The sequence below is a fragment of the Agelaius phoeniceus genome, chromosome 20 (assembly GCF_051311805.1).
Source record: "Agelaius phoeniceus isolate bAgePho1 chromosome 20, bAgePho1.hap1, whole genome shotgun sequence".
NCBI classification, from domain to species: domain Eukaryota; kingdom Metazoa; phylum Chordata; class Aves; order Passeriformes; family Icteridae; genus Agelaius; species Agelaius phoeniceus.
In genome coordinates this window covers 10,544,275-10,572,245 of record NC_135284.1, presented here as the reverse complement: position 1 = coordinate 10,572,245, position 27,971 = coordinate 10,544,275, and the positions used below count along the sequence as shown (strand labels likewise).

General features: G+C 55.6%; 1 protein-coding gene across 5 annotated transcripts in view; it reads left to right on the top strand.

Moving 5' to 3' along the window:
* The window catches only part of CALN1 (calneuron 1), a 172,518-nt gene that overhangs the window by 19,311 nt on the left and 125,236 nt on the right, over positions 1-27,971 (top strand). For 2 of the 5 annotated variants that reach the window (XM_077188551.1, XM_077188552.1), the window contains exons 2-3: positions 914-1,108; positions 26,792-26,916. In XM_077188551.1, the coding sequence (XP_077044666.1) occupies positions 987-1,108; positions 26,792-26,916 (247 nt within the window). In that variant the 5' untranslated portion in view covers positions 914-986. The other 3 variants (XM_077188556.1, XM_077188554.1, XM_077188555.1) reach the window with 3 other exon arrangements.

Sequence of the window (27,971 nt, the reverse complement as noted above, 5' to 3'; positions counted from 1 at the left end):
CCCGCTGGGCATGGGAGGGGAAGGGGAGCTGTGGCCTGGGCTGGGAGTGGCCTCAGGGCCCTGTGGGGACGGGCAGGGGCTCGGTGGCACGGCACAGAGGGGCTGTCAGGCTTGGAGGGTTTGTGTGTCACCACTGGGGGGGTGACACTCGCTGAGGGGACACCCCGGGGGTGACACCTGCCGATGAAAGGTGCTCCTCTTGTCCCGGCACAGCCCGGCAGTGCAGGCTGGGGTCAGCTCTGCCCGGTGCCACCTCCTGGCACAGCTCTGGGGCCGCTGGGGGGACCCCGAGCGAGGCACTCCGGGCTGGCACCAATGGCAGTGGGCTCCTGGCCGGGGGGCTCATGGATGCCCGTGTGGGTGTGTGCAGGAGCCTTTCCAGCCTGTGCCCAGCACTGCCAAGGAGCGCCTGTGGAACTGTGGGTCTGAGCTCCTCCAGCCCGGGCTGCAGCTGGAGCCAGCCCTGCCCCTTCCACCCACTCTGTGCCAGCCCAGGAGCCCGTGGCTGGTGCCCCTTCCACCCACTCTGTGCCAGCCCAGGAGCCCGTGGCTCATGCCCCTTCCACCCACTCTGTGCCAGCCCAGGAGCCCTTGGCTGGTGCCCCTTCCACCTGCACTGTGCCAGCACAGGAGCCCGTGGCTGGTGCCCCTTCCACCCACTCTGTGCCAGCCCAGGAGCCCGTGGCTGGTGCCCCGAGGGAGCAGGGCCGTGCCCCGCACCGTTCCCTGGCACTGTGCATTCCCCCGAGCCCCGCTTGTATTGGGAACCGAACATCTGTTCCAGATGTGGCCGCTCGGTGCCGGCGCTGCCGCTGCTGTCCCGCTCCTCGGCATGAATTATTGACCTGGGGGGTTTAAATAAATGATAAAGCCTGGCCGTGCGTGCGCTGAAGTTTGTGTCGCTCCTCCGCAGAGTCGCGCTCCGGGCTCGCCTGGCCCCATGATGAGCTCGCCCCGCGCCCGGGCCCCGCCGACTCGAGTGCCCGATGGGGCTGATCCAGGAGCCGGCAGAGGGGCAGCCCAAGCGTGAAGGTGGCCGCGGGGATGAGTCTCCGGGCGAGAAGGAGGAGCCGCCGCAGCGGAGCCGGCAACCGGAGTTCCCCTCCTGGCAAGTGCTTTCGTGCTCTGCGGGCCCTTCCCGGCGCTGGCAGGGAGGGATGGAGGGAGGGAGGGGATGGGGGGACGCCGCTGCCCCCGGGGTGGCCGTGGGGACGCCGGGGTGCGGGGAGGATGCTGGCTCTGACCCTGGAGCAGAACCCGCCCCAGGCGCTGCTGAGCGCGGACGAACCCCGAGCATCTCCCGGGAGGGCAGAGGGACCCCGGGCTGCAGCCAAAGGTGGGGCCCGAGCGAGCCGGCCCCTCCTTTCCTGCTGCCTTCGCCTGGGAAGTCCGAGTGGAATTTTGGAAGCCGAATTTTGGAAGCCTGGTAGCCTTGGAAATTGATTTTTTTTTTTTTATTACTTTTCTTTCTTCACCATTTTGAAAAATGGCTTGACTCACAGTTGCATGAGGCTGTGGGGACTCACAGCAGACCATCTGTTTCAGCTGTTAACAGTCATTAATTCTTTCGTAATTTTTGCTACTTTCGAGACACTTTGGGGAAAAAAATATGTTCTGGATGGCATTGGAGGAGTTCAAAGTCACTAACATATTTTTCTCACAGAAACAATGTGCCGTGAATGCAGTTGTTCTAAAAGAAATACATTTTTATTGGCTTTCTAAATGGGGAATTTGTCTCCCGTGGCCATGCAGGAGGACACGGTGTTTATCTCCTTTTCACCATGTATTTGGCTCATACCTGCACTGCAATCCACAGACTGAGCAAGGTTTTTCTGGGTTGAATCTACCGCAGAAAGGCTTTTATTAAAAAAAAAAAATACAGTGAGATTTTCTCTTAAGCCACTGCATTTCTGGGCCCAAGCACTCAGTGATTAACTCTGGGATTGTCTCCTGCCCTCCTGGGACAGGTGCCCCCAGCTGATGGCTCGGGGTGCTGGGTGGGGCTGGGGCAGCTGGCCTGGTAAATATTGGCACAAACCATCCCATTGTCACTGTCCCCCCAGCCTGGGCACATGGACCCTCCTGCCTCCTGTTCCCTGAGCCAGCTCCTCAGAGGGGCTGTTCCTGAGCAGGGAATGCCCCTCTCTGTGCTTCAGGTGTGCTCCTCACCTGCTCCATCAGGGCCTTCACCCAGGCCTGGGGTTCACCTCTAAGCCCCTCTGGGGGTTTCCCTGTGGCTCATGGAAAGTTTTAGATGCAACAAAAAAACATCCTTGTGCTTTGCATGGAGTGCCAGGACAAAGGGAATGGTTTTAACAGCCAGAGGGCAGGGATGGATGGGATATTGGGAGGGAATTCTCCCCTGTGAGGCCCTGGCACAGGGTGCTCAGAGCAGCTGTGGATCCCTGGCTCCCTGGCAGTGCCCAAGGCCAGGCTGGACATTGGGGCCTGGAGCAGCCTGGGACAGTGGGAGGTGTCCCTGCCATGGAGGGGTGGCACTGGATGGGCTTTGAGGTCCCTCCAACCCAACCCATTCTGGGATTCTGTGATTCCACGATTTAAGGAAATGGAAAGAGAGGGTGCAGGACCTTGGGAACACGAGGTGGGGCAGCTCCCCCAGGGGAGTCCCTTGTGCCACCACGAGCCCGTGGGGTGGGGACAGCAGAGCAGAGCACAGAGCTCTGGCTCGTGGCTGAGCAGCTTTGGGTCCTGTGTCTGTGCCAGGAGGTCAAACACGGCCAGGAGCCTCCGGAGCTGCTCCGGGGAATGAGGAGCAGACGGGCCCTGCCCTGCCTGGCCGGTGGCACCGGGGAGGGGACAGCCAGGATAGGGAGGGGACAGCCAGGACAGGGAGAGGACAGCCAGGATAGGGGAGGGGACAGCCAGGACAGGGAGGGGACAGCCAGGATAGGGAGGGGACAGCCAGGACAGGGGAGGGGACAGCCAGGATAGGGAGGGGACAGCCAGGACAGGGGAGGGGATAGCCAGGACAGGGGAGGGGATAGCCAGGACAGAGGAGGGGACACCAGGCACCAGGGAGCACTCCCAGCCATCCATCAGCACTGTGGCTCTCCGTGCAGTTACAAAGGTGGCCTGGAAAGGCTCCCTGGAGCTGGCCCAGGACCCTGCCCGGGCTGGCTGGGGGAGCAGCTCCTTGGCACCACCTCTGGGGCCGTGCTGAGGCTGAGCCTGGGCTGGGACACCGAGGGACACCTGGGTGCTGGGGAAGATGAAACAGGAAAGCCTTATAAATATGATTGTCTGGCAAAAGATTTTGAGAATATAGAAACTATAAGTGAGATTGAAATGAAAGCAAGCTCTGAGATCCCTCAGTTACTGAACAACTGGAAAACAATGGCATGGCCAGCTGAAGGTGATCCCCTTTTGATGGAACACCCTCTGCTTGCAGACAGGCCCAAGGGGCAGAGCAGACCCTACAGCTTGGCAGAAGGGGCCCAAAGAGGAGTTTGTAGGGTTTAAAATGTAACACAGTGTGGTAATGTAATGATTCTTATAGGCTGTATGGAAATGCTATAGGATTTGTATCTTGTACTAGATTGGTCAGTGAGAATGAGAATATTCAACACAGAAGAAGATTTATTGTATTGGAACAATCGCTCTCTTACCTTTTTACTCCCTTACTCTCTTACCCTCTCATCCTCTCTGCCCCTCTCTTCTCTCAGGCCTGCTCTGAGCTGTGGCTGGCAGCTCCCAGCAGGGCCCTGCCCCCAGGCCCTTTGCAATAAACCCCAAGTTCCTGACCTGGCTGCAGAGATCTCTGCTCTCCATTCATCCCCACTGTCCTGCCCCCCAACGCTCCAACACTGGGGACAGGGGGTGGCACAGGATGGCAAACCCCAAATGGCTCCATGGGGCAAAGCAGAGTCCATGGGACGTGCCCTGAGAGCTGAGCTCAGGTCTGGATGATCCCATATTCCAGGGATGGACTGCAGCCACCTCCTGGCCTTTTCCAGGCCATCCCTGGCTCCTGCTCTCCTTCCTGAGCAGGGGCTGTGCCCGAGTGCTGGAGGACAGCCAGGATGTGCTCGCCAGCAGAAGGTGCAGGAATTCACATCTGGAGCCTTGGAGACGTTTGGGGCCAGTGTGGTTTTCATTTGAGGCCTTTCCGTTCTCCATTGACTTAATTAAATTAAAAGAAAGAAAGAAAGAAAGAAGCAGGCAGGATTGGGCTTTTTTTTTTTCCCTTTTTTTTTCCTGATCAGATGCCTGGCTCGGTGTGCAACAGAGCCAATTTTCATTTTGAAATTTCCTTTCATTTTAAAGCTCCCCACAAGAATTTGGAGCTGCAAACCAAAATGAGGAGGTGTCAGACTTCACAAACCAATCCAACCCCAAACCTATTCATTAACTCAAAAAGCATCTTCTGTTTTGTCAATTTTCTGGAAAAAATTGACTTAATTTTTTCAAATAAAAACATTGCTTTTAAAAAGAAAGAACAAACAAACCTGAATTAAGCAGAATTACTCAATACTCCTCATGATTTGCTGCAGGGGAGAGAAATGGGGGTTGGCTCTTGGCTGAGGGCTGCTCTCCTCCTCTGCCCTTCCTGCTGCCAGTCTGTGCCATGGGACAGAGAATTTCTGACTATGGACAGAGATTTGCAGGTTTGATAAGGATGATTTGAGATCCTGAGGCCTCTTTATTCCTGATGCCCCAAGATTTGTTGGTTTTCCCTGCATCCATCCTCCCCCTCCTCCCTCCAGGGGCTCAGAGCTCGATGCACCCCAGAGACCCCCAGGGCACAGCCTGTGAACCCCTCCTGCTCCCAGTGGAGGGAGGGAGGAAGGAAGGAAGGAAGGAAGGAAGGAAGGAAGGAAGGAAGGAAGGAAGGAAGGAAGGAAGGAAGGAAGGAAATCTCTCCCCAGCAGGAAATTTGCCCATTAACACCCCAGACACCAAAGCCTCAATGGAGCTCTTCCCTCAGCTCAGATGCCTCTCCCTGATGGGAAGTCTAAAAATAAGCACATTCTCCACAAACAGCTTAAAGATGTTGAAAATGAAAAGCAACAAAGGCTGGAGAATGGATGAGTCACTAAATTACAGGGCTATCTTTCAAAGAGCAAAACAAACCCCAGAGAGCCCCCCCAGCCCTGGCTGCTGAAATTCCTGCTGGCTTTGGGGCTGGGGCTCAGTCTGTGGGCTCTGAAGGGTGAAACCTCACCCACTTCTGCTGCACTCTGTGCCAGAGCTGCTCTGAGTGACCAGAGGAAAGCCAGCCTGCCCAGCAGCACCAGCTGGAGGTGTTCTTGTCTCCCACATGGGCATTGCTGGGAGTTTTTGGGATAATCTCCCTCACAGGAGCTCCTGGCATGAGGAGCCTTCCTGCAAGGGCTGTAAGCAAAAATTCCTGTCCACAGAGGGTTCCCTGGCCCCAGGGAAGCCACAAGTGTTTGGAGCCTCTCTGGGAGAAGATCCCTGTGGGTGTCTATGCCTTTAGCTGGGTGAGGTAACACAATTAAAGGTTTGGGATCTTCCCCCTCCCTCAAGGTCTCCGTTCAATGAGCTCCACCAGGGTGGACTCTGTTGCAAAGCTGCAGCTTTTTTAGCATTTGCAGATGAGCTTGAATCAAAATGCTGGCATTTGAGGCAGCAGGAAAGGGGCTGGCCTGGAGCCAAAGCTGTGCCTACATCTGATGTTTGCAGCCAGCCCCAGGCTCTGGGAGAGGCTGCCATGGATCCCACAGATGGTGGGGCTGAGGTGCTGCTGTGCCAGCCCTGCTGCTGGGCTGTGCCTGCCCTCCTTGTCCCCTGCAGGGCTGCAGGGTGTCCCCTCTGCCCAGGGGGAGCCTGGGGTGCTCGGGACTGGGAGGGACTTCAAAGGGGTCCAGTGCCACCCCTTCAAAGGGATCCAGTGCCACCCCTTCAAAGGGGTCCAGTGCCACCCCTTCAAAGGGGTCCAGTGCCACCCCTTCAAAGGGGTCCAGTGCCACCCCTGCCCTGGGGACCCCTTCCACTGTCCCAGGGAGCTGCAGCCTGGCCTGGGGCACTGCCAGGGCTGAGACAGCCGCAGCTGCTCCCTGTCAGGGCCTGCCCACCCTGACATCACCCCCAGCCCCCTCATCCCTCCTTTCTGTGGCTGTGGGGGAACAAGGCTGGCAGCCTGGCCCGTGTCCCCAGCCCGCTGCGGCACCACTCCCGGCCCAAAGAACCCTTTGATCCATAAATCCATGGCCTGAGCTGGCAGCTCCAACAAAAGCTGTGCCCAAGGATCATCAATCCTGGAGCAGAGCTCGCCCAGCAGTGATTTAATCTCAATATTCCATTCTGAAATGTGCTAATTAAACTCCAGGAGAAAGCATCCAGTGCAGAAGCGAGGTGGAGGAAAAGGAAAAATAAAAGTTTCTCCTGGAATAATTAAGCACCTTTAAAACATGAAAATCCAGGCTAGGGAGCAATTGTACTCCTTCCACCAAGTGTTTCATCAGAAATAATGGGGTGGAATTAAGCAATACTGAAAATGTGGGCTGGAGGTTGGAAAACCTCTCCCATTCGAGGGTGGGAAAGGCTCCTGAGCCCTCCCCAGGGTGGGGACAGTGGGTGTTGCCCAGGACATTCCACACTGGAGTGGGCAGAGCCCCCTCTGAGCACTATGGGGAAGGGAGGATTGCAGAGCTCCCCCCTCCAAGGGCCTTCCCGATTTTCTGGGCTTTTCATTCCAGAGGCCCATTCCTAACTAACAGAACAAAGCTCTTTAATCCCATCGAGGACTTTCTTCTCTGAGGAACCCCGATGTTTGGCCCTGCAGGCCTCCCCTTTGGCTACAAGGGATCTTGGAGAGGCACACGGCTCTCCTGGAGCCATAGCCTGGCTTGCCCTGCCTCCCCTTGGACACCCAATTTATTGCTGCTGCTGCTCCGTGGTCCCTCACCCCTGGCTGGGCTCCCAAACCAGGACCCTGCCCTGCCCTGGGGGTGGCTGTACTGGGCATCTCCCCACGAGCTGGGCCCCAGGGAGGAGCCTGACTGGAGGGAGCAGCTCCTGGGGAATTCAGCAGGTGCTGGTCACCCTGGGAGTGACACCCACAGTGTCCCCAGGCAGGGACAGCCGCCTGCCCTGCTGCCATCACTCTCTGTGGCACCTTAGGGTTTTATTGGCTCTGCTGTATTCCAAACATCCCAGGGCTGATCCCCAGGGAAGCCCCATCCTCCTGGAGAGGTCCATCCCCCCCTCAGCCCCAGGAGAAGCTGAAAACCAGAGGGTTTGGAGTGACCAGCTCTGCACTGTAACAAAGAAAAAAGGGAAAAGAGCCGTGGGCTGCCCCTATTGATGTGGACACAACCTGGAGATATTCTGGATCTATTTGGGGATTAATGAGGACTCATTCCTTTCAGAATTTTTAATTATAAATATATTGGCCTAATGGGTTTTCCAGCTACTGTTTTCAGCCATGAAGGTTGGGACCTTTGTGGTTAATGTTTTCCAGAGCTGAAGGAAAGGAAATTAGCTAAAGGCAGGGAATAAATTTCCCACATGAGGAGGTTTGCCCCCATTTACTCACATAGGCAGCCCAGATGGAGATGAGGGAGCTTGCAGGTGAAAGTTTTCTCATGGATCAAGGGGAAAAAAATAGGAACAAAAAGTAAAAGGATGAGATTCATCTGCATCTCATTCTGATTGAACAACATTTGGTGCCATCACTCACCTTCCACCACTGGTGCTGAGGGCCTTGCTCCTGGAGCAGGGATTATCTTCTCACTGAATGCCAATAAATTAATAAAAATGGTGAAACTCTAGCCCAGCCCTGATGGTTTATAAGGGACTTGGAGCGTGGCTAAATTCCTGAATCTCTGTGCAGGCAATGTCCAGGCAGTGGGAGAGGGGCAGTGGGATGCAGAAATCCCCCCTGGGGCAGGACAGCTGAGCTGGTGGAGCAAAATGAGTTGACCATCAGTGGAGACTGGGTTTCTATGGAGTTTGTCTGCACAGGGAGCAGAGAGAGCCAAAATCCCTCTGCCCCTGGGTCCTGAGATGCAGCCCATGTTCATTCTGATCCCAATAAATCCCAGCATGGGGAACACATGACCCACGAAGCTGAAGGGAAGGAGACAGGAAGGATTTTACAGCAGAAAAGTACAAGGGAGACAAGATGTGAATTAAACACCTTTGAGCCCTAAGATCCACACTCTGCAGGCTTTGTCTGATGCACACAGGGCTGTGGGAGTTGCTGGAGATGGCAGGTGTCTCTCCAGGCTGTTTTCCAGATCCAATTGAGGCAGTTTGAGCCGTGCTGGGCTCCCATCAGAGCCTCTCCTGCAGTCAGCTGCTGTCACAGCACAGCATCTCTGCTTCCTTTCAGCCCAAATTGGTTTCAGTCAAACTTCCCCTGCTGGGAGCGTCCTGGCCCAGCTGTCCCCGGGGTCAGGGGCTGTGCTGGTGCCAGGCAGGGATCCAAGGACTGTGTGCCTCAGGAGCATTCCAACAGGAGCTGGGCAGCCAAGGCGGCTCCACCGAGTGCTGCTACCAGCTGAAGGTGACTGCAGCAGGCAAGGGGGGAGATGTGGCAGGGAGAAGGGCATTCCTGCAGGCACCTCCTCCTTCCCAGCCCCTGGGATCGTGATGGGGCTCTGCCAGTGGGGCCAGGCGGGCTGGGGGCCCTGGATGCAGGGAGAAGCAGAGTTTGGGCACACAGAGCACAGGACACACCTGCAGCTGTGGATTCTTCTCCTCCACTGCTGCTGGCCAAGAAGTCCAAGGCCATTCTGGCCAATATCAGCAATGGTGTGACCAGGGCAGTGAGGGCAGTGACTGTCCCCTGTGCTGGCACTGCTGGGGCACCTCCAGTGCTGGGGGAATTTTGGGCCTCACGAAAGACAGACCCTGAGGGGCTGGAGCAAGTCCAGGGAAGGGAATGGAGCTGGGGAGGGTCTGGAGCCCCAGGAGCAGCTGAGGGAGCTGGGCAGGGGCTCAGCCTGGAGCAAAGGAGGCTCAGGGGGGCCCTTGTGGCTCTGCACAGCTCCTGACAGGAGGGGACAGCCGGGGGGGTCGGGCTGTGCTCCCAGGGAACAGGGACAGGAGCAGAGGGAACGGCCTCAGGCTGGGCCAGGGGAGCCTCAGGGGGGATTTTGGGAAATTCCTCCATGTAAAGGGTGGTCAGGAACTGGCCGGAGCTGCCCAGGGAGGTGGTGGAGTCCCCGTCCCTGGAGGGATGGGCGTGGCACTTGGGGACAGGGGTCACTGGTGGCCTTGGCAGTGCCGGGGCAATGGCTGGACTTGATCCTGGAGGTCTTTTCCAACCAACGATTCCGTGCTTCTAAAAAAGAAACCGGCGGCTTAACCCCGCTCCCTGCCGAAAGGAGACCTGGAGACGCACCCTGCCGAGGGGGGCTCGGCCCCCAAGGAGCGGCTCCCCCCGTTCCCCGGAGCCCTGCCCGGGGCTGGGGCCGCTCCCTGCGCGCAGCATCCCCGGCTGGGCTGGGGCTGGCGCTGGGGCGGAGGGGGGAGCCCGGCGAGGAAGGGGGAGCCCGGCGAGGAAGGGGTTAGCGGGGGCCGCGCCGCAGGGCTGCCGGCGGAGGGGAGGGAGGGTGGTCCCTGGCCGGGCCGGGGGAGCGGCGCGGCGCGGCGGGGCTCGGGCTGCGCTCGGGGCTGCGGGGCCATGGGGCGCTGAGCCGGGGCTGCCGCGCCGCGCCGCTCTCCTCCTCCTCCTCCTGCATCGCCTCCGTTCAGTCCAGTTCTTCGCTTCTTTGATTTGATTTCATCCCTTCGCTTGGTGGGGTTTTTTTTTTATATTATTTTTTTTCTCTCCGCCATCCCCACCGCCCAGATCTCTGTGTTCCTCCTCCCTCCATCCTCCTCTGAATAACTCGTCTGCGAGCGATCTGGAGGGGCGGGGGGGGACAGTGGAGCCGAGCAAACCTGTGGCGGAGGAGCCGGCTGGTGGAGAGGTGAGTGAGGAGGTGGCGAGGATGGGGAGAGCTCGGGCTGCCCCCCGGCCGGGCGGGGACGGAGGGAGGGCTCGGAGGGAGCCGGCAGCGCCCTCCCCTCCCCGGCTCGGGGGCACCGCGGCTCCACCGGGAACCTGTTGGGGCTTCAGCCAACGCCGCCAGCCGGCTCAGCCGGGCCGGCAGCCGAGCGATCCCCGCGGGGGGAGCCGCGGGAGGCCGCGGGGTGCGCGGGGGGATGCTCGGGATGCTCATCCCCTCCCCTCGGTACCCGGATCCGCGGCCGTGCCCCTCGCCGGCGGTGTGCGGCTGTGGGCGCTCACACGCGTGTTTGTGGAGTTGCCATGGAGCGGCACAACAGCACTTTGGCTGCCCAGAAAACCTTTTTAATTCGTTTCCTGGCCCCCTGCTCGTCCGTAGCGGGTGATGTAATGAGAGCTCGGTGTCTATGCGGTGTCCTGCTCTCGGGGAGTCGGACACGGGTGGAGATCCCAGATCCCGGAGCAGAGGGAGCATCCGCCATCTGTTTGAATGGACGGGTCCTTATCAATCTGTCAAACCCAACCAATGCACTTGACGGAGGAATCCGGCCCCGAACACCTCCTGATGCCGCTGTCGGCAACCGAAATGCTCCGGGCAGAGTCGCGCCCGACCCCCGCTGCCCGCTCGGAGCCGTGATGAGCCCAGCCCCGGCTGCTTTCAGCTGATTCAGTCACCAGGTCCAACACCTGATTTGCAGCGCTCGCCTCCTGCATCCCCCTCGAGCAGCCCCGGGGCTGCAGCGGGGCTGGGGCTGTGCCGGCTCCTGGCCGAGCCCTTCCGCGGTTACTCAGCAGCTCCTCAGACCTTTCCCACCCACCAAGTTTCGCTGTTTTCCGTGGAGCAGCTGCCTCCCCCTTAGCGCGGGGCGCCTGGCGAGCTGTGTCCCCTCCCGGTGGCTTTGGGAGTGTTGGAAGTCCTCGGGACACGGATGGGCTGCGCCGGGAGATGAGAGCGGGACGGGCGCTGCGGTGGGCTCTGGGTACCGGAGGAGAGGTGTGTGATCCTGGGTGGCTCCAAGGGCTCGCTGGACTACAGGAGGAGCTTCCCGCAGCCTGGGAAATGGAATTTGCCCGTTGTTGAGCTGTAGAATAGCTGCACAAGGCCGGCAGTGGCACAGGACTGGAGCGCCCAGGGTGCTAGCATCACGTAGGCAGCTGCCACCGAAATGACACACTTGATTGAAGGCCAAAAGAACCCAATACGTAACTGCTGTGATTAAGCTCCATATGATGCCTCAGAGCAAGTAAAAACCCCTCCTTCATCTCATCTTGCTTGTAACGAGACAGCCGCTGCAGGGATCTCATTTGGGTCATGTTGTGGCTTTTGGGGGATTCTGGGGGGGTTGTTTTGGGTCGGTTTTTTTTTGCTTCTGGCTGTACACACCCATGACCTGCAGCAATCAGCTCCCCCGCGATGCCCCCTGAGAGCCTGGGGCTGTAGGTGTGCTGCTAGCTGGGAATACAAATCCGAGCAGGTAAGAGCTCCCCATGCCAGGTCTTTAGCAGGGAATTTTCCAGCTGGCTTCCCGTGGGTTCTGCACGCTCCCTTTCCCCAGCAATGCATGTGTGGGACTCTGTTCCCGGGAAGGGTTTGACGGGGAAGCTTCATCCTCCCAGTCCGGGGAGTCTCGGTGGATGCTCGGCTCTTTGCTCAGAGGATGCTCTGGACCTGTAGCCAGATCCTCTCTGCACTGCACCTGTGGATAAAGGCTGTGCCTGGAGGGGTCTGCACGGCTGGGGCACAATCCCAGCGGCAATGAGGGAGAGCAGCCGGGTCCTGCTCGGGTGAGGCTCGCGGGGGTGCCAGGCTCTCCCCTGGGGAGGCTCTGTCCTGCGGGAGCTGCGTTCTGCTCCTCCATCCCTCGGGAGGGTGCAGAGCTCGCCTGGCTCCCACAGCGCCTTCCCCTGAGTTCTCGGTGGGCCAGGGGCATTTCAGCAGGGAACAAAAGCGCCTCGGGAGCAGCTCTCTGCCATCGAGCCCAGGGCAGAACTTGGCTTGCCAGGAGAAAAAGCCCCAAAGGAAACACAGCAAAAGGCACAAAGGGAAATTTAACCCCGATCTCTTTCCTGCCTGCCTCACCCGTGGGGGAGCGGGGCTGAGCCTGGTTCCCCCTCCCTGGCTCCATTTCCAGGCAGGTTCTGTCCAATCGCGGTGTGCTCGAGGGTTCTGCTGATGCAGCCGATCCTTTCCATCCCACGGCAGCTCTGTAACTGTAGATGGGCTTAGAAACAGCATTTTGGGGGCTGCTTGTCCGGGCTGCCCTGCCCCAGCCCCTTCAGTCACATTGCAATGGCCGGTCCCGTGCGGCTCCCCCTGCCCCCGGAACGCTGCCCCTGTCGGTTCAGAGCAATGCAACTTTCCCGTCGTATTTCCTTTGAAATGTCCTAATTTCTAAGCAAAATCATGGCTTGACCCGTGCAGTGATGGTGCCGTGCGTGTTTTGTCTTCCAGAGTTGTGGTAAACTGAGCAAAATGCGCATTGAGAAACTCCTTGGACTAGAAATACCCTCCACCATCATTTTACATCTGTGCTCACAGAGCTTTTATTGATTTGGGATGAAATATGGCAGGCAATCTATGAGGAGATGCAAATTCAAACAGGCAGAGCCTTTTCAGAAAATGCTGGGAATGTCAGAAGGGTCTGGGAGCATTCATTGTGGCCAGGTGCCTTCCTGAGGTGAACTGAGAGGGTTTTCTAATGTTGTGTAAAAAGACCAAGTCAGTTTTATTCAGTTCATACAGTCCCCAGGTAATGATGTACTGGGAATTGATCATATGGCAGAGCTTTGCCAGGCTGGGGAGGCTTTAACTGTGCTTTTAACCTGTGAATGTGGTTAGAAGTGTGAGGCAGAAACTCAAGTAAATCCTGGGTATTATGCAATAGTTCTTGGGCTATCATGAAAAAAGGGCAATAGAAACAAACTGGTTTAAAGGTCTGCTTTTAATTAACTGCAGCCTCCTTCGATAAAAGCACTAACATGTGAAAATGGTTCTCAGAATAAAGACATTAAGCAGTGGTAATAAAAGCCACAGTCTGAATTTAGTCTGTTGAACCTGGAGTCCATAGGCAGGACCTGGAGGATGTAAAGAAATTCAGTGGGTGGTTCTAAAAGTGCCCTCTCATTCCTTGAACTTAACATCAGCTTGTGGAGGCTTGCTGGGCGTCCTTGCAATTGCATTTTTACAGCAGGAGAAAAGCAAATCTGGAACATCTGCACTGAACCCTGTCCTTAGGTCTGTCCCTCAAACATCTGCACTGAACCCTGTCCTCAGGTCTGTCCCTCAAACATCTGCACTGAACCCTGTCCTCAGGTCTGCCCCAGCTGGGGCTTCCAGGCCCCTTTTTGGTCCTGGACCTTTCCTGGCCCTCCCTTTCCCAGGCACTACCCAGCATTTCACCTGGCTGGGTCCATATTGCTCCATACCTGGAGCCATTCCCTGTTTGCTGGCCTCCCTGCAGGTTTGGTGGCTGTCCCTGGGGTGGGGACACTGCCCAGTGGGGTGACAGGGCCCAGTGGGTTCATCTGTGAACCCCAGCACTGAGTGATGCCTGCTGGAGGAGCTGGTTTGGGGCTCTCTGAGCCCTTTTCCTCACCCTCCTATATTCCCTGCCTTTGCCTGAAGTCCTTCCCTGCAGCAGAGCTTTGGGAGCTCAGGAGTGCAGGAAGGTTAAAATGTGAACAGGGCTGGGCAGTGAGGCTTGCCTGTGGTCACTGGGTGTCCTGCAGGGTGCCTGGCACAGGTGACAGCAGGGAGGACATCTGTGTGCATCTCCTTCTCCTGGCTGCTGGAATGTTAGACCAGAACGTGAGGCAGCCTGAGGAGCTGGGACTCATTCAGTGGTGGGAAGGGCTCTGCTGGTGCCCTGCACAAATCCAGCCTGGCTTCCTCCATGCCAGCCCCCATTCCTGGAGTCTGTGCCCTGTTCCTGCCCAGGGCCTGGCTCTGCAGGGCTCAGGGGGGCAGAGACTCTCAGAGCTGAGGAGCTGCAGGAGCCTAAAGAGACTCTCTGTCCCTCAGGGCGTGCAGGGCTCAGCTGTTTGAGACCCCTCCTGCCAAGCCTTGGGCAAACTGAGGAGGAAAACGTGTCCTGGGTGAGCCCTGCTGGTGCTGCTGCCTGTCCCAGCCTGTCCCAGCACAGGAGCTGAGGGGTTCCCAGCCTGTCCCAGCCTGTCCCAGCCTGTCCCAGCTGTTCCCAGCCTGTCCCAGCCCAGGAGCTGAGGTGCTCCAGCCTGTCCCAGCCTGTCCCAGCCCAGGAGCTGAGGGATTCCCAGCCTGTCCCAGCCTGTCCCAGCCTATCCCAGCCTGTCCCAGCACAGGAGCTGAGGTGCTCCAGCCTGTCCCAGCCTGTCCCAGCCTGTCCCAGCCTGTCCCAGCCTATCCCAGCCTATCCCAGCCTGTCCCAGCCCAGGAGCTGAGGGGTTCCCAGCCTGTCCCAGCCCAGGAGCTGAGGTGCTCCCAGCCTGTCCCAGCCCAGGAGCTGAGGTGCTGCTGCCTCCAGGGATGCTGTGACCCTGGGGGCAGGGCTGGAATACTTGCACGTTTCTCTGCTGCTGATTGACAAATGTCCCCAAGGGTTTGAGGCTGTGTCCAGAGGCTCCCAAGGATGTCACAGTAAAGTGTTCCTTGGGGTCTATTTATTCATTCAGGTCAGAGACTCTGCTCTGACCCCTTTTAAAAGCAGCACTCAAGGAGAAATGGCCTCTCTCCTTTTTCCCCTGGATATCCCTGACCTCTCCAGGGCAGTGATTTCTCCTCAGCACATCAACCCTTATGCAAATGACATTCCAAAGAGTTGATCAACCCAGCCAGGTATTAAGGTTGGGAAGAGCCAGCCCGAGAGCAAATCCCAGAAAAAACAAGAAAATGAAGTCTCTGTAGCTGTTTCCAATTAGCCAGTGCTGCTGGTTCTCCTGGTGTTTCAGGAAGAAACATGGAAATCTCAGAGCAGAGCTTGTTTACAGAGTGCTTGTGGCTTCCAGGCCCAGCCAGCGTCAGATTTCTCTCGTACGTTCCCTTCAAATGAAGGCTGAAATAAAAATAAGGATGCTGTAATTTGTGCCACCCTGAGAGCCCAACACTGCTCCAGCAGGAAATGATCCCTGGGGTTCCTGGAACAGCTCTACTGAATCTTCCCAGGAGCAGGAGCTTGCAGGGAAAGCAGCACAGCCTGACCCTGCTCTCCCTGACAGGAGCTGGGCAATCAGGGATGGTGAGGGGCTCCAGCATGGGCTGGGGCCAGGGAGAGCCCAGAGCTCCGGGGTTTGGCCCCTGGAAAGGGCCCAGTGATCCCAGTGACCCCACACACAGCAGTCACTGGGATCCCTGCCACAGGAGGGGCTGCATGGATGGATGGATGGATGGATGGATGGACGGACACACAGACCACATTTGGCAGCAGTGCTGTGTGTCCAGGGCAGCTGACATTCCCAGTGTCTGCAGGAGTGGAGCCATTGGCACAACAGCCCCTGCAGGCTTTGTCCCCACAGCCCGTCCCTGGGCAGTGACAGCCCAGCCTGGTGGCCCTGGACCCTTGGGGAGGAGTCTTTGTCCCCACAGCCCATCCCTGGGCAGTGACAGCCCAGCCTGGTGGCTCTGGGCCCTTGGGGAGGAGTCTTTGTCCCCACAGCCCATCCCTGGGCAGTGACAGCCCAGCCTGGTTGCTCTGGACCCTTGGGGAGGAGTCTTTGTCCCCACAGCCCATCCCTGGGGCAGTGACAGCCCAGCCTGGTGGCTCTGGGCACTCTGGGGGGGAGTCTTTGTCCCCACAGCCCATCCCTGGGGCAGTGACAGCCCAGCCTCGTGGCTCTGGGCACTCTGGGGGGGACAGGTCTCCCTTTGGGGCCGCCCACCCTCTCCCAGCAGCCTGGGATCCTCCTTGGATCCCTTGAATCTGGGCCATTGTGTCTGAGGACGCTGTTCCAAAGAAGCTGCTGGCCCTGGATGTTTGCAGGGAAGTGCTGGGAGTGGATCTTGGTTGGAATCTTACACCACAATCCACCCCAGTTTATACAAAATTATTCCAGTGTTGGGGTTGCCCTTGTCTCTAATTCCCTTCTGCTCATTTCTGTGTGTTGGTGGCTCCAGTCCTCCCAGCTCCCAGGGAATTTTCTGTAGGAACCATCAGCCATTGCTTTACAAAATAACCCTCACCAGATGTCCCAAAGCCTCCTTTAAAGATGAGGTCTGGCAGAAGTCAGATTTATTGGGAGCAATTAATTGTCCTGCTAAGAGCCCTCAATGTTTTGGCATTTCATTAATAAGACGTAATCAACCACCAGGCTATTTGGAGTGTGTTACTCTGTCAGATCCACTGTTAATTGTCATTATTTGATAGATTTCATGTTTATAATTACTGGTGTGTGACGCAGGGTGTGCTCTGAATAATCCATTGTGTATTGTTTTGTGAACCAGGGTGCTGGGGGTGCCAGCAATTGCTGCTGCTCGTGTCTCCAGGGCTGATTTATGCCTGGCCAGGGAGGGAACTGGACAGGAGGGAATGAACAGAAGCTCAGAAAAGTCCCCTCTGGCCAGGCTCAATGAGCAAACACTCAGCAGCTGTGAGTGGAGGAGAAAAGGGTTCAGCAGAGCAGGGAAATGTGTTAGGGATGGGTTATGGGGGTAGGGGTGACATTTCCTCCCTGCTTTGATGTGCTCCTCAGCTCTAAGCTCTGAGATATTTATTTTTCTTGCTGTCAACAAGGACCTCGTTCCCATCATTTAATTCTGAGTGATCTCAAGTTGTACTCAGGGAAAAAACCCAAAAGAGCTGAGTATTCCAGAGAAAGAGAATTGGGATCTTTTAGTGAGTGAGCAGCCAGGACTGTGGGGCTGGGCAGGGCTGGGTGATGCCCCAGAGCCTCTCTGGCACCCCTGAGCTGCCCTTGGTGCTCAGCTGAACCTGCTCCTGCTGCCTTTATCCACCCTGACTTCTGGAGAAGCTGATTCCTGGGAAACAGGGGCCAGGAGGAGCCCCCTGTCCATGCTGCAGGGATCCCTGGTGGGCACAGGCTGCTCCTGGCTGCCCTTGCAGCACCAACAGGAGGGGCTGGGCAGGGAAATGGGGCTGCAGGGGCTGCTGTGGGGCCTGGCAGCTCCAGCAGCTCCCCCCAGGGCAGCCCTCCTGGGTTTTAGGGCCCAGGAGGAGCTCAGAGCCCCCAGTGTGGGAAACAATCCATCAACAGCCCCAGATTTTCACCCTTTAACTCCAACAACATCTTCCAGTGAGGCACCAGGGCCTGGTGACGGGCTGGAGGTGTCCCCCTGGTCACACAGGATTGGGGTGTTGTGAGGTCCCCAGGACGAGGTGAGATATGGGAATTTGACTCCATGTTCTCAGAAGGCTGATTTATTATTTTATGATATGATGTTATATTAAAAGAAATTATATACTAAAACTATACTAAAGAAAGGGAAAGGAGACATCAGAAGGCTGAACAAGAATGATCATGAAAGCTCCTGACTGACTCCTCAGAGTCTGACACTGCTGGGCTGGGATTGGTCATTAATTAAAAACAATTCCCATGGAACCAATCAAAGATGCACCTGTTGATGAATGATTTCCAGACCACATTCCAAGCAATCAGATAATTATTGTTTACATTTCTTTTCTGAGGCTTCTCAGCTTCCCAGGGGAAGAAATCCTGGGCAAAGAGGATTTTTCAGACAATACCATGGTGACACTGACACGTCCCTCCTGGGATGTTTGTTCCAGAGGCTGATCAGCTTTGCCACGTGTGCTGGTTTTGGTTTGTTACTTTGAGATTTTGTTAATGTTGAGATTTTTTGGTTAATGTACTAATGAGTGTGGTGGGTTTAGGGTTAATTACTAGTTAATTACTAGTGTATTTACTTTTTGTTGTGAGGTAGGATTAGGAGAAAGGTAAAAGAGGTTTAAAACTTCAAAAGGGTATAAAGAAAAATGTATTAATAGTAACTAAAAGAAAGAGTAATAAAAGAGTAATAAGAATTAGAACAAAACATTTAGAACATTTTTCTTCTTACAATTTTTTTTGATAATGTAAAGAAATAAAACTTTAAATTTTAGTTAGCTTACTCTTTTTAGAACAGACTTTCTTTAGTTTACTTAGGGAGAGAAGTCTGCCTCAATTCCCCATGTGCAGATCCTTCAGCTTCCCTTCTGCCTGGAGATTTGAGAGGTTTTTGTAGCCTGTGTGGGTTTCCTCTCCTAAATCCCTGTCACCTGAAAAAGGCTTTTTTTGGGGATCCTATGTGATGGCTGTCCCTGGTGTTCTGTCCCACAGGAGGGAATGGGAGGCTCAGCCTCCCAGGGATAAAACTTTCATTCCCAAACGGATTTTTTCACATTTCCAGGTGAATTATTAGAGGGGAGAAGAGATTAAAGACTTTTGTCCCATTGCTGGCTTTCTTTTTTTTTACTTTATACCATCAACTCAGGCTTTCCAAACCTGGAAGATGGAATTTTATTTTTTATTAATCTTGACTAAACACAAATGGGGGCAGCAGCAGTGACAGAAAGTGGAAGAGGGCAGCACAAATCTGGGGATTTCTGCCTGCAGGAGGTGAGGATGAGTTTGGGAGCTGAGGTGAGAGGAAGCACGGGTGAGGCAGCGCTGCAGGTTCATTAATGGGGCACTTGAAACCTGTTTGTAGAGGAGAGGGGCTTTGTCCCCTTGGGAGGACACACGGAGATATCGGATCCTTGCAGTCCCTCTGCTTCGGGATCAGCCCCAGGCACGGCTCAGAAACCACAAACAGCAGCTCTGGGCTCTGGCCGTGCTCTCCCAGGCACAAATGCTGGGTTTGGTACAGACCTGGCACCCTCAGCTCTCCCAGACAGAAATGCTGGGTTTGGTACAGACCTGGCACCCTCAGCTCTCCCAGACAGAAATGCTGGGTTTGATCCTGACCTGGCACCCTCAGCTCTCCCAGGCAGAAATGCTGGGTTTGGTACAGACCTGGCACCCTCAGCTCTCCCAGGCAGAAATGCTGGGTTTGATCCTGACCTGGCACCCTCAGCTCTCCCAGGCACAAATGCTGGGTTTGGTACAGACCTGGCACCCTCAGCTCTCCCTCTCTGCCAGAATTCAAAGCAGCAGCAGCAGTTGTGTCAAGATGTGCTGTCTTTTCAAGTGCCCTCCCTCTGCTTTTTCATTTGGAATTTACTGCAGAAGATGGGAAAACCCCCAGCACAAAACCTTCTGAAGCTCCAAGTGCTTTGTGGCTCTCGAGGGTGGAAGTTTGTGGCTCCTGGGGTGCTGTACATTACATGAGGCTGTCACTCAGATCTTGTTCTCTGCCTTGCAGAGGATTTTTTTTTCTTCCCAGTTACCTCTTTGAATGCTGAGAATGATCTGTTTGTAAAGGCTTTTTGACCCAGTGATCACCATGAGCTGCTTTGTTGTTGGTATCCCAAGCCAGGTGTGCCAGATCTGCGTTTCCTGCCTGAATCAGAGGAACATTCCCTTAGGATTGTGCCAAGAAATGATCAGATAGAGCCCAAATGCCATGCAGGTGTGCTGAGGGCACGTGGGGATGTGATGGGCCAGGACAGGGAATGGTCCCTGGAGGTCAGTTTGGGTTTAACCTGGATCCCCAGCAGCAGATGCTCAGTGAATCTCACGTGTGTGAGTTCACATTGTGTTTGCAGTCCATAAATCCTTGTGAAAGGTGGAATTTGTCTGAAAATGCATGTGGAAAAGCCAGGTCTAAGCTCTGATACCCAGCCAGGGAAGGGGGAGCCCTCCTGTGTCCCAGAAGAGCTCTCAGGGAGCTTTGGGGCTCACTGCCCTCTCAGCCCAGCCTGAGCAAATCTGGCTCCCCAGCCCTGCCCAGAGGGTCCAGTGCCCTGTGCAGGCTCAGCAGGAGCCTGTTCCTCTCTGTCCTGTTTATAAATATCCCCAATGTGCCTTCCTGGTGGCTTGGGCTCTGAGAGCAATAAAGACTGGGATCAGTAGTCAGCAATCACAGACTTCCTGCAGGACTGGCCTCCCTGCGAGGATCTGTGCTCTATTTTAGATTGAAAATTCTCTTAAAAGAACCAGACTTTATTTTTCCCCATCCCAAGGCTCCTTCCAAGGCCACTTCTCTTGGTTTGTAGTACAGACTGAGCCTGAGCCTCCTCTCAGCCCTGGCTCTCTTCACACCCCTGAGCTGAGCCTGGTTAAACCAGGCCTGGGCAGTTCATACCCTTCACACCTTGCTGAGCTCTGCTCCTCCTGAGCCAGGAGGAGCCCTTGGAGCCCTGCAGGCTCTGCTGTGGCCAGCTCAGGCTCAGATTGCACTCCAGGTGCCAAGTTTGTGCACAAAGTAAATTAAAAAAGAGAAAAAAAAATCTTTAAAGCTATTGTTAGCAGCAGGGAATGCAGGTGACAAGGGACAAAGTGACTTTTTCCCAGCACAAGGATTTTGCCTTCCCTGAACTGGGCTGGCTTCAAAGCAGCCATGGGGATTTAGTCCAGCTCAGCCTCTCCCATGGCAGAGGTTAAGCCAGGCCTAACCATGACCCTCAGCTGTCCCAGCCTCCTTAGAGAGAGAGGGAAGCATGGACAGCACCATGGAAAAGGACCAGGAGTAGCAAAGGAACCTCTCTGGGAGGTGTCCCCTGGCTGGTGCCCCATGGAGGGTCAGGTACCCCAGGCTGTGTTTGCTCTGCTGTCCTTTGGATCCAGCTGGATCCCACAGCCTCCCTCCAGGACAGGGGCAGTGCCTCAGGCCTGGGGAAAATGGGATCATTTCCTCCAAAGGATCATTTCCTGCTCTGCTGTAGATGTTCAAACACTGCTGTGCCCAGGGAGAAGCAGCTTCAACACCATCACTTCATTTGATGAATTTTTAAACGGTTTAAAAGTGACCTCAGGGAATTCCCAGCTCCTGTTCCAGTTTCCTGACTGCTCCCTGGATTTTCAAAATATTCCTGGATTCCTTTCAGCCCTGAGGAAGGGCTAGGAGAGCAAAGCTTGTGCTGGTGCTCCCCTCCTGCCCTTGGCCATCCATGGAGGGGTGCTTCCCATTCTTCCAGCTCAGCCTCCCTCAGCCCAGCCTGTGGCAGAGCTGGAAATCTCCATTTTATCCTCATCCCACTTTTCCTCATTTCTGCCTAGTCTGTTGGACACCACAGGCTCAACATCCAGCCTGGGGTCCTGCCAGGGTTCTCCCAGCCCCTGGGATCCACAGAATTGCAGCTCCATGGGGAGGGCAAACACAGCACTCTGGCTGGGTGGGACACAAGGGAGGTTGTGTGTTCCATGCCTGAGGCTGGAAAACCTGGATGGACTCCCCAGGGTGGATTCCTGGGCACCCTTTGGGCTGCACATGGGAGAGAGAGGAACAAGGAACCTCTTCTGAAGTGGTGACCAGCCAGGAGATCCAGGATCAGCAGAAATTGGTCCCAGTTCTGTCCCAGAGATGGATCCTGGAACCTCGTGTTTAATGTTTTAATGGTCCTGTGGGGTTCTGTGGGCTCTGAGCCTCTTTGGGAAGAGCAGCACAGGGGCTGATGAGGAATGGCAGCCACAGACATGTGAGCAGTGTGGAGATGGCTTTTTTTAATCCAGATGGAATATTGCTATGAAAATCTTCTAAATTCCACAAACGTGGCTGTGCTGAGAGGCAGGAGTGAGACTGGCAGGGCACAAAGGGGTGGGAGCTGCTGGGAGCCTGGACAGGGACTGGAACCTGCCAGGGGACTCTGGGGACAGTCCACAGAGCTGGTGAGGGCTCTTTGAGTGTCTGGGTTTGAACAGCCAGGTGTCTGCTAAGGAAGGCAGAAATGGAGAATGTAAACCCCCTCCCTCTGAATTATTATAAATTTGAAATTAAGGGGCTCTCAGGCAAATGTGTGGGAATAGGAATAACAGTTCTTTATTAGGGAAACTAAAAATACAAATGTAATAGTACAGAAAAAACCCCACAAACCACTGCCAGAGTGAGAGCAGTCCCTGTCCCCCGTGTGTCAGGGGGTGGCACAGCCCCATCCCATGGGGGCTCAGCCCTCCTGCAGTGCCAGCTGTGGCTCTGCTGGAGCAGGGATCCTGCACAAGGGGGGAGTTTTCCTCTGCAGCTCCAGGGCTGCTGCAGATGGGCCTGGGCTCCCTCTGGCCATGCAGGGCAGCAGAAGCTGCTCCTCTGGCAATGCCCTGGGCAAAGGCTGCTGGGCTGTGCCAGGCTCACATTGGATCCAGGTAGGAATGCTTGGCTCCTGCCCTGGGCAATGCAGCATCTCCCCATGGGATGCTGGAATTGGATCAGCCCTGCAGGGACACTCAGTGGCCATGGACAGCAGAGATCTCCTGCAGGGAGGATTGGCTGGGGGAGAGATCAAGAAAACTGCCCCAAGAACAGCAGAGAACTGCCCCAGCTCTGACAGATGGGGATAGAATGCACACCCCAGTTAAATCTTTCAACTTTAGACATTGAGGTACCATGGGGAGATCTCCACACACTTGGTGAGGGGTTCTTTGGGGGATTTCTGGTTCAATGTCAATGTTTTCGTGGTATTTTCATGATGTTATCCAAGGGGATTGCACTGCTCCTGAACCCCCACACTGTGCTGGGTTCACAAGGTCCTGGTGGAAAATGTGTCTGTGCTGGAGAGCCCAGCCCAGTCCAGCTCCCTGCTCAGGGGCTGCTGGGCAGCTCTGGAGAAGGGGCAGGAGCCCCAGGGCCACCCTGAGGATGGGGCAGAGTGCTCAGATGGAACATTTGGAGAGGTAAAATGCTGTCAGTGCCTGCCCCCAGCCCCTGCTGCTGATGGAGCCAGGTGCCACCACGGGGATGGGGTCAGCAGCACAGGGATGGGATGGAGGTGCAGCACAGGGATGGGATGGAGGTGCAGCACAGGGATGGGATGGAGGTGCAGCACAGGGATGGGATCAGCAGCACAGGGATGGGATGGAGGTGCAGCACAGGGATGGGATCAGCAGCACAGGGATGGGATGGAGGTGCAGCACAGGGATGGGATCAGCAGCACAGGGATGGGATGGAGGAGCAGCACAGGGATGGGGTCAGCAGCACAGGGATGGGATCAGCAGCACAGGGATGGGATGGGATCAGCAGCACAGGGATGGGATGGAGGAGCAGTACAGGGATGGCATCAGCAGCACAGGGATGGGATGGAGGAGCAGTACAGGGATGGGATCAGCAGCACAGGGATGGGATGGAGGAGCAGTACAGGGATGGGATCAGCAGCACAGGGATGGGATCAGCAGCACAGGGATGGGATGGAGGAGCAGCACAGGGATGGCATCAGCAGCACAGGGATGGGATGGAGGAGCAGTACAGGGATGGGATCAGCAGCACAGGGATGGGATCAGCAGCACAGGGATGGGATCAGCAGCACAGGGATGGGATCAGCAGCACAGGGATGGGATGGGATCAGCAGCACAGGGATGGGATCAGCAGCACAGGGATGGGATCAGCAGCACAGGGATGGGATCAGCAGCACAGGGATGGGATGGGATCAGCAGCACATGGATGGGATGGAGGTGCAGCTCACTCCAGTGTGGTTTGAGTGTCCCAGGGCTCGCTGGGCACTGGGAGCAGCAGCCACAGGGAAGCTGCAGGAGGTTTCTGTGTTTCTGACCTGGATGGACACTTTGGCTGCATTCAAAGTGAGCCTGTCCCAGAATCCCAGACTGATCTGGCTGGGAGGGACCCACCCAGTGCCACCCCTGCCATGGGCAGGGACACCTCCTGCTGTCCCAGGCTGCTCCAGCCTGGCCCTGAGCACATCCAGGGATGGGAATGCCAGCCTGGACCAGTCTGGCTGTGCCAGGACAGCCCTTTTACCCCTGACAGGCACCTACATATTCCCAGGAGCTTTAATGGGTCCCCCCCTAAGGGCTTTCCCACTCCAGTGCTTTGGAGCTCTCCCCCACCTGCCCCTCCTGGGCCCCTTTTTGCTGTTTTCTCCCCATTTCAGGCTTGGCTTTGGCTGCAGGTTCCTGCCTGAGGGTGCTGAGGGTTCCTGAGGCACAGCTCCACATCCCTGGGGGCCTCTGGGCCCCTTGGAGCATCCCTTGTTAGAGCTGAGAGGTGCTGGATTCCAGGGGCTCTGCAGGGTTTCTGCTGAATGATGTTACAGCTTTATACCCTAATATATCTGGGCAGCAGAATTTAATCCAGGATTTCTCACTCCAGGGTATCATGGCTCTCCTCCAGCACTAAAACACACCACAGGATCCAGGTAGGAGCTGATTTTCAGCTCTTCAGCCCTCAGGGGAGAGGCAATGTCTTTTTTTTTTTTAATGGTTGTAGGAGCTAAGGCTGTGCAAGTGATTTCAGGAATGCTTTAAACCCATGGTGAGCTGCTATTCCATCCGTGGCTGGGCTCAGGGGGTGCAGGGCTGGGGTTTCCTTCACCCAGGGGCTGGGCCAGGGGTGCCAGAGCCCAGGCAGCCCCATGGGCTCACTGAGTGTGCAGGGCAAGCTCCCCCAGGGGAGACTGGAACTCCTGTGATTTGAAAATTCAGTGCAATTGCTTTTAGTGCTTCTTGGGGCTGTGCAAGGGTTGGACTCGATGACCCCTGTGGGTCCCTTCCACCCCTCTGCTTACCCTTGGGGTGATTGTCCAGAGAAAACAGGAGCTGGTCACTGCCTGGATGGTTTGTGGTGGGGCTGGGAACAAGTGAAGGTGGTGCAAAGGGCTGGAAGTGTCTCTGCAGTGAAAGCAGAGCTGGCATTGCCTCTGAGTGTCCCTTGGCCAGGTAAAATTCCCATTTTAGTGCTGAGCAGGTGTCAGAGGGAGCAGCGTCTCAGAGTGGAACCCATGAATTGGCAAGGGCTGGGAAATTACAGATGTGCCTAATGAAACAGAACCCCTTGTTTATGTTTCTGATGTGCTGCTGGAGCAAACTGGCTCCCAAATAAAAATACTTAAAACTACGATTAGGATTTATTTACATAATTACTGCCAGGGAAATTCCTGGAGCGTGCTGAGCAGTGCAGGAGGAGCCTCCTGCTCTCCCTCTGTGCTTTCCTGCAGGTTGGTTTGCTCCTGGGGGGTCTCTCCAAGCTCTTCCCAGCCCAGGGAGCAGGAAGGCTTTTGTTCCCACTGAATCCATCTGCATTGTCTGCATCGTTGGGTTATTGGCTGAGGCACAGCCAGACCATCCTGGTGCTGCTGAATGGAGCAGCATTGCAGAGCTGGCACCTCCTCCTGGGCACAGAACTGAGGGTGGGCTCTGAGCACCTCTGCCCTGTGCACTGAGTGCCCTGGGGGCTTCCAGAGCCACTCCCAGCCTGTCCTGGCCACCTCCAGCCCCAGGCAGTCCCTGGCCAGCTCTGGGTGGCTCTGATGATTTATTTCTGCTGGAAATGTGCAGCCCAAAGCACAATAGGCCTGGGATGAGGTTGTGCTGATTGAATCCAGCCCTGGGCATGAGAAATCTTCCTCTTAATATTTCAATTGACTTTGGCAAACTCGCCTCCTCCTCGTGCCTCCTAAATCACAGGGTGAGTGCTGCTGACAGCAATTCCCACTCCTGTCTGGGCAGTGCCTGCCCTTCCCTGGGCTGGCACCTGTGGGGTTTGCAAACACCTCCCTGCTCCAGCCCCCCATGCAGAGGGATTTCTCCTCAGCTCAGACCTGGGAGGTGGGAATGTTCTTTGTGGGGCCCTGCTCCAGTGTGGATGTTCTCCTCTCAGAGGGGTCTGCAGTGACAACACCTTGCTCAGGGTGGGTGGCTGGGCCCTCTGAGGGGGCTGCATGCTCCAGGAGGGGTCTCAGGGGTGCCAGACCCTTCCCTGCCCTTTGGAAGTTGTGCTGCTGGGCAGCACTTGGGGCTGCCCCTGGATCCCTGGCAGTGCCCAAGGCCAGGCTGGACAGGCTGGGAGCAGCCTGGGACAGTGGGAGGTGTCCCTGCCATGGCAGGGGTGGTTCAGGATGGGCTTCAGGGTCCTCTCCAACCCAAACACTCCACAATGCTGTAACCTGTTCCCTGCAGGTCAGTGCAGAGCCCTGTGCTCTCTGTAATCATTACCAAGGCTGAACTCTGCAGGCTCAGTGCTGGGCAATCCTGATCCCCAAGGCTCCACTGCTCTGGCTCCCCTCACTCCTCTCCAGCAGCCAGAGGCAGGAGCTGCTTTGCTGTTTGTTCCTTCAGCCTCAGAGCCCAGCTCTGAGCTCAGCCCACCCCTCTCACACCCACCTGGGCTGCTGCTCCAGCCCTCTTGGGTTTGGTGTTGCTGGAATGGCTCCCAAGGTATTAAAGTCTCTTTTTTCCCAGCCCCACAACAGAAGAAGTTGAGATTCCTCAGCTCTGCTTTTCAAGGTTGTTTATTTTCTCTGATCTGTTCCATTCTTTCTCTGACCTGCTGAGATCTGTCCAGCAGGTCGGGTTGTGGCACAGCCCCTGCCCTTGGGGTGCTGTTGGCTTTTTATACTGAGAACTGTGTGTGCTTTATTTACAATAATTTCCCAATACCCATCACCTATGTTAGACAGTCTGGCTCTACTCTAAACCAATCCAGAAGTGTCACCATCACAGCAAAAGATGGAGGACAAGAAGAAGAAGGACAGGACATGCCCAGATTCCTCCATCTTGTCTCCTGAACCCCCATTCTAAATCCCCAAAATTCTACTTTTTCACCCTGTGACAAATTCACTATCATTCTACTCAAACTCCTGTGGCTTGTAACTCTTCAGACAAAGTTGTTAATTGTTTCTATGGGCTAAAATCAAAGGCACAGGTGTTTGTGACTCTGTGCCAAGGTCTCTGAGCCCCTGCCAGGGTCTGGAATCACCCAGGGCAGCCAGAGCAATGTCCTGGGTCCTGACACAGCCCCTGCTCCAGGCCAGCCTTTGCTCCATCCCATGAAACAAAGGTAGATAACCACAATGACCCTCTCTTTTCCTGTTTTGGTGGCAGGGAGAAGATGCCATTCCACCATGTGACAGCTGGCTTGTTGTACAAGGGCAATTACCTGAACCGCTCGCTCTCGGCTGGCAGCGACAGTGAGCAGCTGGCCAACATCTCTGTGGAGGAGCTGGATGGTGAGTGCTGCTGGGCTGGGCTGGGCTGGGCTCACTGCACCTTCCCCTGCTGCAAGGACACAGTTAGCTGGGAAGTTATTGTATTTGCAGGGACCCCCATGGCAGGAAGGAATGATGAATCTGACTCCATGTTCTCAGAAGGTTAATTTATTATTTTATGATACTGTATTATATTAAAGAATACTAAACTAAACTATACTAAAGAATAGAGAAAGGATTACTTACAGAATGCTATAAAGATAATAATGAAAACTCCAGACTCTCTCCAGAGTCCCGACACAGCTTGGCCCTGATTGGGCAAAGAGTGAAAACAACTCCCAGCAGAATGCAATGGAACAATCACCTGTGGGTAAACAATCTCCAAACACATTCCTCATGAGCACAACACAGGAGAAGCAAATGAGATAAAATTGATTTCCTTTTTCTCAGAGACTCCTCAGCTTCCCAGGAGACAAATGCTGGGCAAAGGGACTTTTCAGAAAACTTCTTCACAAGAAGTGGGATGGCTCAGCAGATCAGAAACACAGAGAACATCCCTGACCAAAGCTGTGCTGGGAGCTATGGAGTGATTTTAGTCTTAGCTTTTGTCCTTCTGCAGCTTTTTGAAATATTAAGCCTGCATTTTATGGGTAAAATGAGAAAATTTAGGGTCATACTGCCCCAAAGATGTCTTTAGCCTTCCCTGGGGCCCTGCAGAGCTGAGTGTGTTCTTCACACCAAGTCTCATTTGCTTTGAGGCCTTCCCAAAGGGAGGTTCCTCTCCATGTCTCAGTGTAAGAAGATGCATGGAGGTGGCTTGTGGCTTAAGAAGAGCTTTAAAATTCCATTTTCCAGATCAGTGGTAGGGAGCACAGAGCAACCCTAGTCTGGCATGGGCCATCAGGAAGGTTGTCCATGTGTGCTGCCTGGAGGATCCCATCATTCCCCCTGCAAGCTGCTGCTGTTAATCCTCTCTGCCCTGGCCTGGGATGTGTGGCCAGGTAGGGCTTCAGGTCCCCAGCTGGCTCAGGGGGGAAGGTCTCTTTTGTAGAGGATTTGTGGCTCACCAGGGTCAT